Source organism: Aotus nancymaae, unplaced genomic scaffold (assembly GCF_030222135.1).
Source record: "Aotus nancymaae isolate 86718 unplaced genomic scaffold, 86718_ANA_hifiasm-v0.15.2.pri h1tg000057l, whole genome shotgun sequence".
In the NCBI taxonomy this organism is placed as follows: domain Eukaryota; kingdom Metazoa; phylum Chordata; class Mammalia; order Primates; family Aotidae; genus Aotus; species Aotus nancymaae.
The window spans coordinates 43,538,302-43,551,202 of record NW_026988471.1 but is presented as its reverse complement, the minus strand read 5'-3'; the positions used below and the strand labels follow the sequence as shown (position 1 = coordinate 43,551,202).

Sequence of the window (12,901 nt, the reverse complement as noted above, 5' to 3'; positions counted from 1 at the left end):
TAGATAAACCAGTGAACATGGAAACAAAGCCAACATGCTTTGAACAATAGGAGAATAAACCATGTTAAACGGTGGCACTACTCTAAGGGCAGCAGAAATTAAAAGAAAGAAAAGATTAGGGCAGGCTGAAATAAGTCTGAGAAGCCAGGGGGGAAATGGTAGTGGAGCCATCCCAGAAGGAAGGATTTAGATGGTGAAAAGGAGGGAAACAAGATTCGCAAAGATGAAAGATGGAGAGATTATATCTGTCTGGAGGCAAGTGAGGGGTGAACAAAAGAGGCGGCGGAAGCTAGATGAGATGTGGATTTGAGGGCAGACTACAGAATGCCCGGGAAAATCAGCCACTGGATTCCACTTGGTTGGAATGTACCTTTCAAAAATCATTTTTCACATCCCCATTTTAACCTCTAAAGGAAACTGAGTCTCAGAGGAGGTATAAATCTTTAAAAAGCAATAGGGCAATGGGACTGATAACCAATCTTGGGACCCACATAAAGGTAAATTTTGGGTTATAAAAAAAGTCTTAACATAAGTTCCATAGTACTAAAATTCATGGTCTATCAAAGAATAACAAAGGTCATAAGCCTGAATTCACAGCAACTTTCACACTTAAGACATACACTCTTAAGTGAGACTGACTTTTATCATCACAGCAGGGTAAATTTAATGGATCTTATAAAAATTGTAACTCTCAACTAATATTAACCAGAGAATGACGCTATTCAGTAATTCTGGAAGACCTAGAAATATGTAGACGTCAAAAGCTCCAAATGGTTCTTTGTTAAACAGTCACAATTTTGAAGACAGCTTTAGATAAACCCAACAATTGAGATGCTGTAAATATCCGTGCTCTTTCATCAACCTCTAGCTATATTTAGTAGCATGGTTTCCTTTGTTCAAGAATTATTTTTGATAACTGCATATTTATATTCTCAAAAGCAGAGTACTTTGGACATATTTGTTAAACCAATGGACGGCTGCATGGATGGACAATAACTAAACCAAATGACTGTATTAAGCTCTCTGAGATATAATGAATATAATGCTTCATATATGTGGATCCTAGATTCAGCCAGGGCTAAGGCTTCCAGACTTTCACCAAGATGTCTTTCACATTTAGATACAATCAGACTACGATTAAAATGGGTAGAGGGAGCAGGAATGTTTGGTAGCTAAGCAAGGATGGTGGTGCTTGTGAGAGCAGGGGTGGATTGACCATGAAGCTAACGAAGGTTCAGCATCAGAGCCTCTTACCTGCAAGACCCCTTCCAAGGCCCTTCGAGATGCCCTAGTAATGTGTTCACACGGTCGTATGTTTTTGTAAAATTTATCAAAGAAAGGTATAATAGAATTCATTCTTCCTAAGTGGGCCCTCAAAATAAGTTTCAGGCCCCACACAACTTGGGTCTGCCCTGTGTAAGAAGTAGGAAGAAGCTGGCAGTAGGAGAAACACTGATAGTTACTGAGAACATCATCAGAATAGTGGGAACAGGAGCTTGGGTGCCAGTCAAATTTCCGGGCAGCTTGCTTTTTTTTTTTTAAATACCATTTCCTAGGCTCATAGTTCTCGTATCACGACTTTCCTTTCAGCTTATACATCTTCTTTGCAAATGAAGTCACAAGAGACATTCAGCTGTTACAAACTTCATGTCAAGCTTTGAAGTGCTTTTTAATAGCAGAAATATTTGGCTCACGTGTGGGCTTTATAGCTATGATAAATACCTCTTAGTTATCTGTCGCTACTGTTATTCCACACCTCCAATTTGGAGAAGAAATTCTGCATATGCATTGAGGCACTAAAAAAGAATATTGAACTCTATCTTAGCTCTTTTGTGAATGGCTTCCTTTTATTTCTTCTCTCATGGAACTAATACTTTCATCATATTGTACTGGTTATGGGTGGGAAAGCAGTGGATGGAGGGAGAATACTGATTATTACATCAGTGGTTGGTCGTCTCTCTTAGCTTCTTGACAGTTAAGTGATCAAGTCGCTCCTTAATATAAGATTAAGGCATTTCAAGGATTGACTCATCCACCTGTTTTCTAGAAAGTGCTTTAGTAGACTTTGGACAAAATGTTTGCAGGGCTCAAAAGAAAAGAAACTGACCACAATTAGTATGAGATAAAGAAGGAAAAAAAAACCCCACTCCCACCTTGGAGGTTTCTATGTGACTACTACTGATATATAGTCTATATGTCCAGGTACATCTCAGAATAATACATCCAGAAATAGCATTTTTGAGAACAGAAAAATAGGAACAAAGACTATGTATTAAGCATTTGGGATATGTCCTTTGTTGAACAATGACATTTTGCTTCTTTATGTAACTTAATTATTTTATGAAGAAATGACAGAAAATACTATTGCACTCCATAAGTTAAACACTTGACATTTTTATTCCTCAAAATGCAACATTTTAGAAGTCTAGATATGTTTATTAATTAGTGATTATTAACACCCAGTAAACAACATTATGTCTTGTAAAAACACAATCTCTCTTCACAGCATGAAGCTAAAATCTATTATTCCCTGATTCCATATGCTGAAATACACTCAAATGGTCACAAATGACCTTAAACATTAAATAAATGTAAATGAGGACAACATAGAAAATGCACTTTTGATTGATAACTAAAAGACCAGGTTGAAATTCATGTCCAAAAATGAAGTCCTCTCCAGAAGGATAAGGCCATCTGCACTGTGAAGGAAAGGCTATCCTAACAATGAGGACCCCACAGGTAAGGGCAGACCCTTTCTCTTTCTCTGAACCTACCCCATGTTTTCTGGGAAACAGAATTGGTTTGTTCATTTATATCAGAAATGCAGAATATGCTGTCCCCTGTGCCACCAGCCTACTCTGAACATTTTAATGCAGGATTAAAAAATATATATGGACACTTCCTTAAATTCACCAATTAACATAAGAGAAAAAAATTATTGCCATTCTACAGCCTCACACCAATATGTGTCATCACTTTTGTTTTTAAGCATCGTAGCTATTTTCGTGTCCCAGGCCAGCACACAAAGACCACTGGCCGCCAGAGCTGTACCATGGCTGTGTCCAAGAGAAATAAGTCTGTTGGCCTTATCTTTTAATGAATAGTTTATATATCTAATTAAAAAAAAAGTCAAACAGGGAAGTTGGGGTGGGAGAGTGTCCTCACCATAGGGAAAATGCAAAATAGCAAAGGATGACAGCTTCACAGTAATAAAGAAAACAATTAATTTAACATGGAGTTATTCTAATAAAGGCTGTGGTTAAGTGAATGAGAAAAAATGCACAAATACAGATATTTCATGTGAAAACTATGAAATGATTACTCACTTCTATAGGTCCATTACCAACGGGGCAAAAATAAAATGTAGCATCACAGAACACACCATTGTTTTGGTTAAGAGCAAGCATTCCTCTTAGATTGTGTAAGAATTAACAGAATCTACAAGGGAATGGATACCTAGACTATTTTAAAATCATGGAACAGAGCAGAGTTTCTCAGTCTTGGCACTACTGACATTCTAGGCCAGATGTTTCTTTGGTGTATGGGGGTGTCCTATGCAACATAGGATGTTCAGTGGAATCCCTGGTCTCTGCCACTAGATGCCAGTAGCAACACTCCCCTATCTCCTCCCAAGTAGTGACAATAAAAAAATGTCTCCAGGGAACTCCAAAAGTCCCCGGGGGAGCAAAAACTGCTCCTAGGCTGAGACTCACTGGAGGAGAGCCATTTAAGGAGTTCCTAGGCAGAGCTTCTCCCAACCTCATACTGCATAATCACAAATCATCCCCAACCCAGTGTTTCATATACGTGTCTTGTTTTCTCATTTGTTAATTGGAGATAATGAGAGTGTCTGTCTGTCTCATAGTATTCCAGTGAGCATTAAGTGAGATAATACTTGTAAAGTGCTTAAAACAGTACCTAACATATAGTAAGTACTCAATAAATGTTAGCTATTATTATTTTTTAAATAACCATCCATAGTATCAAGAAAAGCAATTTCAATGGGAGTGTTTTACTGCAAAAAAGTATCTTACCAGCTTGATATTTTCTGGGTCTTAAACACACCAGCCTTCTGATTCCTTGTGATGATGTCTTGCACATCTACAGAACACAGTTAAGAAAGCGTCTGCAGTGATTGTGAAGTGACCAAAAAAAAAAGGTGCACAAACAGTGTTTTTTTTTTTTTTTTTTTGACAGGGTCTCGCTCTGTTGCCCAGGCTGGAGTACAGTGGCGTGATCTCGGCTCACTGCAACCTCTACCTGCTGGGTTCAAGTGATCCTCCCACCTCAGCCTCCCTAGTAGTTGGGACTACAGGCATGCGCCACCACACCCAGCTAATTTTTGTATTTTTAGTAGAGATGGGGCTTCACCACATTGGCCAGGTTGGTCTCCAACTCCTAACCTCAGGTAATCCACCTATCTCATCCTCCCAAAATGCTGGGATAACAGGCTGAGCCACTGTGCCTGGCTGATCTTTTGATGAGCACAGTAAAAGGAGAAGAGCTGTATGTAGGGTGTGAAGGAGGATGCTAACTTACCACGGGAAAGCTCTTTTACTTCCCTAGGTTGCATTTTATCACCTGTGAGATGTATCATCATGGCAAGCCCCAAAGTTATGAGTGCTGGTGGAAAATAACTGTCCCATAGGTGTCATGTCCTACTTGCTTAAAAGGGCAAGGATTCAAGGCAAGCCTCTCTGTCAGCAGGGAGGGCAATGTCAGCCTTCTGAGACTTTCCAGTATGAAGGTATTTCCAATTTCCTAAATGCTACTAGGGAGGGGTGGGGAGGAGCAGCAGGACAAGACTTGAGAAGAAGTGAGAAGAAAAAGATGAAGAAAATCCTGGAGAATCTTTGAGAGAAAATTAATTACTGAAGAAAGTCAGTTCAGTGAAAGGTCCCCCGAAGAACTGTCTTTACAGACTTAAGCTTTGGCCTTTGGCATGGAAGGACTTGTACAAAAGAGCCACATTTATGGAAGACAGGTTTTCAGAAGCCGATTCATTACATCACCCAGCGCCATATTTACAAAGGCCCATCGGAAAAAATTGTCGGGTTTCAGCACCAAGAAAGACTGGACTGCAGATCAAGGGATGTTGCTTCCACCTCCTGGCACTGTCTTAGAGTTGATCCTCTTTTTGTGTCTGCTCAGAGCCAAATGTGTGGCCTGACTGTAACAACCACAAGAACCCCTATCGCATATATTTTTTCTACTGACCTCTATTCCTGCCTTCATCATCTTTTCCTGGCTTTCCAATTTCCAACTGCCCTCACTTTCCCATTTATTTTATATGGTATATTCTGTGTCACCGTAAGAAGCCTCAAAATCCCTCTTTTGGAATAAGGCAGGTTTAAATAAACAAGAAATAAAATAATTCCAGTGAAGGCTGCAAGCTGAATTAAATTGGGCCCATGGGGAGGACACCAAGCAGACAAGCGATGTTCTCCTATTGCTCAGAAAAACAGATTTCCTGAATGCTCAAAGCAAGCATTGGCCATGAGCTCCCTGCAAAAACAGAGCCACAGGACTTTTTAACCCAAATCTCTGCTTGAACCACCAGGCACACCCATTTCTTCTCTGAGTGAATAAGCAGGTACTGTGATAGCTTTCTTCCCCCAGGGGTGGGTAGGAAAAATCAATTAGGTCTCCTAATGAAGGGCTTTGTTGAGGTTTACAAAAGTGCTATAATGCAGACTTTTTTTTCCTGGGTGAACTTTCCTGTATGCAAATTAAATACCGTTAAATTACATTCATTAAAAAAATAAAAGAGACTAATTTGCCTACTTGTTTTGATTAACTAAAATGACACATCGGCCTACAGTTCTGTCTATTTCAGGAAGAAAGTATTTCAGGAAAGTCTTCTAAATGAAATGTCTTGGAGAAAAGGACAGCTGACATCTTTATTCTGAGAAGAACAAAATTAGTAAAGAGTCAACTGACAACTGTTTTTGATTAAGTTCCCCCACACTCTGGCCACACCCTACTTAGAGTTTCCATGGCATCCAACTGCATACCATCATGTGCCCAGTACACCTGTAGGGCTGTGTGAGTACATGACTAATCTATCAAGCAAAACATATTATTTTGCTAGTGGAGGTAATACTTTTTATAAAATAGTCACAGGGAATTTAAATTATATAACTCAGAAAACCTATTAATAATTTTTAGTAAACATCTTAACACTATATACTTTTATACAATCTATAAACCTGTGACTCCAGGTGGTAAGATTGAAGCAAACGTATGTATTTATATTCTAGAAGCAATTTTTTCAAATAAAAAAAAATCCACAGCAGTATTTAGGCTGCTTTATTTTTAGAACTGGACAGGAAATATATTTTGTGGTTTAAGAGATTTTTTTTTTAATATTAAAATGAGCATGAGAAGAAAAAATGTCAATAGTATTTTAAAATATTGCCTTAAGAGATAAATTCAGATATCCTGCTCCCCACCTACCCTTTACCTTAGGTCAGAGTTTGATGGTTCTTCTGGATGGCACTGTGTCCTATAATAGATTTTATCATTCTTCTGTGTCACCTCAGGGTAATAAAGGAAATCCAATCACATTGAGTCAGTATGTCCAGGATAGTGTTCAACACAACGGACCAAATCGTGTTCTCTGAACCGCACCCACCTTCTGGAGGACTTCAGTGGGAGGGGCTGGCTGCAAAGAAAGCCTTAATGTGATTTCTGATTAAATGAATACAGAGTAATCGCCTCCAATGCCCTTGTCTAGGCAACTGGACTTCCAGAGCTACAGGATAGATGTTTGTGGCTAAAAGGAAACCAGAATTCTAGCTCTAGGTTTTCTTCTCAAGTAAAGCACTGTTCAGGGGTAGGGCTCCATTTCAATTTTGTTTCAGTTGATTTTTATTCTTAAAAAATATTTTTATAATAATAATAATTTGAAATAAATTATATACGTTATATGTATATATCATATTGTTAAAAATATCAGCCTCCTCCTGCAATAAGCAATTATTATATTTATCAGTAGTTATGTATACATTTTGAGAGTTAGCATGTTCTTTAAGCAAGAAAATATTTTTAAAATAGTAACACTGTGATTCACAAAGCACCACTTTCTTGGTTTATGTTATCTTTATTTTCGCTGGAGCACCAAAAATGAGGGTAGGAAACTATGAGATTATAATATAAATCCTATTCATTTTAATCTCTCAATGTTTTTTTAATGATTGATGTGGCAATATTTGCTAATTTAAGGCTGCGAAATATTCTTAAATGTGCTTTTTACTCAAATGAATTGAGAAGCAGACACAGAGGTACTATAAACTCTCTGTTAGCAAAGCCAATTGTTAACGTTTATGGATGAGAGGCCTTTATTTCCAGAGCATGGTAAGGAAATGCAAGATGATGTTCACCAAATCATTTTAGTTTTTGGTGACACAGAACAGTTTAAGTGGAAAAAACATATGCTTTGAAGTCAAATGAACTTGGCTTCTAGTGCTGGTTCTGATGGTGGCTGTGTGTCCTTGGGTTAATTAACCTCCCTAAGCTCCAACTCTAAAATAGAAATAATGATACCTATTTGTTAGGCTTAATGGAATATCACATATGATGGGCCTGGCACACAGTAGGTGCCCAATTCATGTCAACTCATTATCTTAGTGAATAATTCAGGCAAAAGATTTGGTAGGATGAAGAGGCTGGTAAAGTAACTAACATGAGGTTTGGCAGTTACACTTTATTTTCTTTCTCTGCTGCTTAGAATTAATCACCTGAACTGGCCACAGTGGCTCATGCCTGTAATCCCAACACTTAGGGAGGTGGAGGCAGAAGGATAGCTTGAACCCAGGAGTTTGAGACCTGCCTGGACAACATAGCAAGATCCCATTCTCCACAAAAAGGAAAAAAAAAAACAAGTTAGTATTAATTATGTGAACACTTATATTGTAGAATTTAAATAACCGGAAGTTATCAAAGGACTTCTGTCCTTCATGTGTATAAATGTGTTCCAGCCAAGGCAAAATCTGTGTCCCACAAGGATAGATCCTAGACCTTTCTTGTTCACTACTATATCGTTAGCACCTGTAATGACATGCCATAAATATTGGTTGAATTAATTTTAAGTCCAAAAAATACATATTTGTTGATCTGCTACCCAATGTGAGGCACACAGAGTTTACTTATGACTCATCAGTAGATGGAAGTACAGCTGGCATTGGAGGAAGGAACCTGGACACAGGAAGATGGCCTGGGATTTCCACACTGTCAGCCATCTATGATGCAGGCTGCACCGTCCACATGAAGTTTTGCTCATTAGTTACTCAAGTCAGGGATTCTATTAAATAAAAATAATGTTAAACTGGGGTGTCTCCTTAAAAAAGCACAGGAGATTAACCCATTTTCGGAGAATCCTAAGTTCAAGATCATGATCCACACCGTGCATACTATGGGGATAACACACTTGAGTCAGGGGCACAGAGAAATGGGTCACCAAACATTGGAGTTTTCTGCATAGAATTCCTAGACATTTACTAAGACAGGGTGCTTATGCTGGGCATATTAGTGATTGAAACCAGAGAGGGTTGCTCACCTTCAGGAGTTCTGCATTTATTCATTATAATTTAGAAGAGGCTTGGCATCAATAATAACTCAGTATACCATGTCTATCCCCTATTCCTAGGTCACTATTATCACAAGCTACAAACCTGATGGAGTAATTATTATATGTCAGTAGTTGAAGATTTCCTTCTTCACACTAAAGGGGCATTGGCAAAAAAAAAAAAAGGAACACATTTCACACTGTTTGAGAATAAATTTGAGAACTGGACAAACCAAATAATCCCATTTCTAATTCATCCTTTGTTCTCTTGAGTATAGATAAAATGGCATCTGTAGGGAAGAGGAGCTCTCAGGCATGGGGGCTTTGGGTTAGTAGAACCAGCAATGCAGTTTAAGGACCGAGGAGACCTTAGGGAAAAATGACCCAGGAGTCTAAGAAAATATTTGTAACTTAAAAAAATTCATTTTTACCTCAAGTCTTAATATCTTTCCAGACATCTCTGTTTAATAAATCAGATCAACATCTAGCTTTTCAGAGTCAAGATGGAAAGCTCAAGAAGATGTAGGCAATCCATTTGATACATTTTAGGGAGATAATAAATAACCTCCAAACTGGCTGACATGCTTCTGTGATATAAAGATTCAGAACCAATCCATTCATTGCCTCACATACTAAAACAAATAGAAATAATATAAAATTAAAAGGAAACATCAGAAGTTTTTTTTTTTTAAAGGCAAAAATCAGAATCTTAGAGGCTTAAGAGACTAAGAAGACTCCATTGGATTTATTAAATTCAGAAGCCAAGAACAACAAAAATAATTCAAAAAATGATGAGAATAAAAATACAGGCCAATACTCAGATGTGATATGCCATTGCCAGGTCGATTTTCAATTACATTTCACTGATGTATTCATTTGTTTCTTAATGTGCTCATCTTGCCCATTAAGAATAATTAGCAGCTTTACTAAGAGATTTTCTGGCTTCTGGCAATATTTCTCTCCCTTTTTTGTTGACATCCACTTTTACTTTTTAGAAAGTAATTTTTGAATAATATCCCACAACTGCTATATAATTTAGACTTCCTAAAATTTTAAAGGAATGATGTAAACAGTAATTTTTAAATAAGTTTGTTTCAATCTATATGCATCAATAGTATGTGATTCAGTGAATTAGTTATTCTTACAGAAAGTGGGCACATAAATAGAAAAAAAAAATCATTCATATTAACCTCAGTCAGTAAAACAGATGACAACGAATGCCAATTTTAAGCTCTGTTAGCAAATCAAGAATAACATTAGTATTAAAAGCAGGAAAAACACATTGCCAATTTTAAGGCTTTATGCATGCTTTTTCTCTTAATTAAAAAAAATTAGATCTAGTTACAACAGAAAAAGGCACACAAACATAGAACAACTGCATGGTTAAAAACTGAACTCCATCAGGAAAGTCCTAAGAGATGAAATAAAACACACTACCAGTTTTGGTCTGCATCCTGAAAAGACCTACTTTATCTACATTGTAAAGTTTTTCCCCTCCTGCCCTTTGGCACCCCGCTATATTAAACCCATTGTAAAACCCAGCACAATAAAGCACTCTCAGGGCTGAGCTTCTGAGGACCAAATGTTAAAAATCCATTTTCTTGGGAGGGGGCTGTACCAATCATTTCTTTGAAAGGCCGGCGGAATGAATACAGAATCTGAGATTTCCTCTCTGATTTCAAAAGCTGGCATGGCATCTTTGTTGTTTAAAGCAAAGGTGTGTTAATTAATGACATTAGCATTGCTTCCCTTCTTTGGAAGCTCTGTAGTTTAGCTCAATAATAATTTTAGTACAATTAGATTTACATTCTGACTACAGATGTTTCCCATAGTTTGATAAGAGTTCTAATTGGTTTCTGATGCTATTAAATAAGACACCTGCTGACTTGAAGAAAACCTTAGGTTACTGGGCCCAAGCTGAAAGTTTCTGTGGCTAAAATAATCTTCTGTTGTCCAATAATCCTGCTCCCCATACCCTCTAAAAATCCGCTGGGGCTGAGCTGGCATACCTGAGCTTCCTCTTGCTCTGTATTCCCTGACATAAGGAGGAGGAGCACAGTGAAATGATACATGGATACAGACGCGAAATAACTCAGAATAAAGCAGAGTGAATGAAACAACATCCGCTCATCTTCAGGAATATTTTGAAAAACTTGAGACAGTCTCAAGAACGTGATTAAAATCCTGCATTTTAAAAAAGGAAGCACCTTTTGTGATCTCTTTCCCTTGTGTGAAAGGCCAAGATTGTGATTGGCTGTTTTTCCTTCCCGAATTTTTTTTTTTTTAAGTCTGTCAGGCAATTAGCTGGGTGGGGCTCCATGGAGCACACAAGTGTTACTGAACAATATTAGCTACCGTGCTTCTCATACCTCCTTCCTCCTGTTGAGCAGCTTGATGAAGCTGCTGCATATTTTCAAAAAATCATATGGCAGAGGTTGGGAAGAAAATCAGAAATAGATTGTATGTAAGATGCCACAGAAATCAAAACTGCTTTGGCAGTTTGGGAGCTTAAAATTCAAATAAGTAGATTGTCTCCTTCATAATGTAAATGTAAGGCACGCCAAAAAAAAAAAAAAAAAATCCAAAGCAAACATACCTTCTATGTTTCCTCTCAGTTTCTAACAGCTGCTAACTGCCCCTGAACAAATCAGCTCGACTGCTAAAGTAGTCACAAATTATGCTTGCTTTCTTAAAGTACAGTTCAATTTTCATGAACTCTATGTACATATTAGTAAAGCATAATCTAATATAATGGAGTTTGAATTGTAATAGCATAGCAGAAAAACAGAGATAGCTTGTATAATCCTAAATAAAAGGAAATAATGAAGAACCGACAGCTGTTTCCAGTGGGAAATATAGGTAACTCCTCAGCAATTAGAGCAGGCACAATATTACATGGTACATACAATATCAAGTGCATCAATGTAATGACAAATATGAAGCTGAAGTTAATATTTGCAAGCAATATCTGATACAGTAAATACCAAATAATTTATTTTACACTGGTAAATTCCAAAGGGAATAAAAGAACAAGAATGCTTGAAAATTATTATGAAACAAATTTTCTTATTGCCTCGGGAGGTCCACAAAACACAGGCTCCTTTAATGAGAGATGTCTATAAAAATCTATCGAAAGAAAAAAACCCACAGAGTCGTATGCAAGGAATTCATATATTTCTACTTTTTCTTAATTACTTATCATGTATGTGGGGGGGGAAACTCTCTTTTAATACCCCATGCTGTCTTTCTTTATATCAATTGTTACTCAGCTGGGAAAAAGGAATGAGCACAACAAACCCGTTTTCTATCTGAATAAGGATACTTCTGATGGCCTTTTCATTCCCATCAGTTAACAGAACTTCTTTGACATCTGCAGAAATAGCAACCTGAAAAAAAAAAAAGGGAGCACAGCAAACAATGAGCAAATATGCTTGTCTGTGTGGAAGTGAAGACAGGAGTGACAAGCCTTCAGTATCATGCTTCCTCACCTATTTCTCTGTAACAATCTTCAATCTTTTTTCATTTTATGTCTGCATTATTTTAATCATTCAATCAAATCAGTCAATACTTTTATCATTCCATTTGCGGGAGCCTCTATCTTGCTATCATTCTGTTCGGTAATTGCATTGTGACAGCGGATGATGGTATTCTGAGAGGCTTTCATTTGTGGGCTTCTGTTTATCTAGTAGAGCCATCATACAAGGCTGTCACTCTGCCTTTCAGCTTGCTTCTGTCTGACTGCCTGATGCCCTTCATATAACTTTGCATTGCAGGCAGATGGCTTTGTGAGGGTAATTTTTTTGTGAGCTTTGACATGCTCGCACATTGGGCTGTAACCTCGACACATTGTATAAGAGCGACAGGTTTGTCAAATGCCAATCAGTGTAACAATATGCTTTTATTTGTAGAGACATAAAAACTTGTCTAATGCACTGTGCTGCTACATAATATCTCCTGAATACATGACTCAGAACCCAGAGAATGGGGAACGACGTTCCTGAATGGCCAATCTAATTCAAAAGAATCTAATTACTGAGCGCTCTGGATCATGTTTGTTGGTGTAATAATGCAGGCAAAACATTAGCAGCTATATCATGGTGCTCCAACTGTGATTCGCCGGGCTATTCCTGTATCTTAGCAAATGGGACTATACTCTGAAAAAAAAAAATGCTTTCGCTATGGCAAAGAAAGACTGTGCAAGGCCTGGAATGTCACAACAAGCAATATTGACTGCACTGAGGTAAAATGTTTCTGCTCATCGAGGCAACCATAAAATCAATATGATCCGAAAGTAAGTCAATCTAGAAGGTCTCCCAAGACCCGGCAGCTTGACCG

At 37.7% G+C, this 12,901-nt stretch overlaps 1 protein-coding gene across 2 annotated transcripts in view; it reads right to left on the bottom strand.

The window, feature by feature from the left end:
* The window catches only part of CAMKMT (calmodulin-lysine N-methyltransferase), a 415,676-nt gene that overhangs the window by 54,162 nt on the left and 348,613 nt on the right, over positions 1-12,901 (bottom strand). For both annotated transcript variants that reach the window (XM_012450588.3, XM_064364047.1), the window contains exons 6-7: positions 11,889-11,952; positions 4,035-4,101 (exon numbers count right to left, since the gene is read on the bottom strand). In XM_012450588.3, the coding sequence (XP_012306011.2) occupies positions 4,035-4,101; positions 11,889-11,952 (131 nt within the window). The remainder of the gene's footprint in view (positions 1-4,034; positions 4,102-11,888; positions 11,953-12,901) is intronic.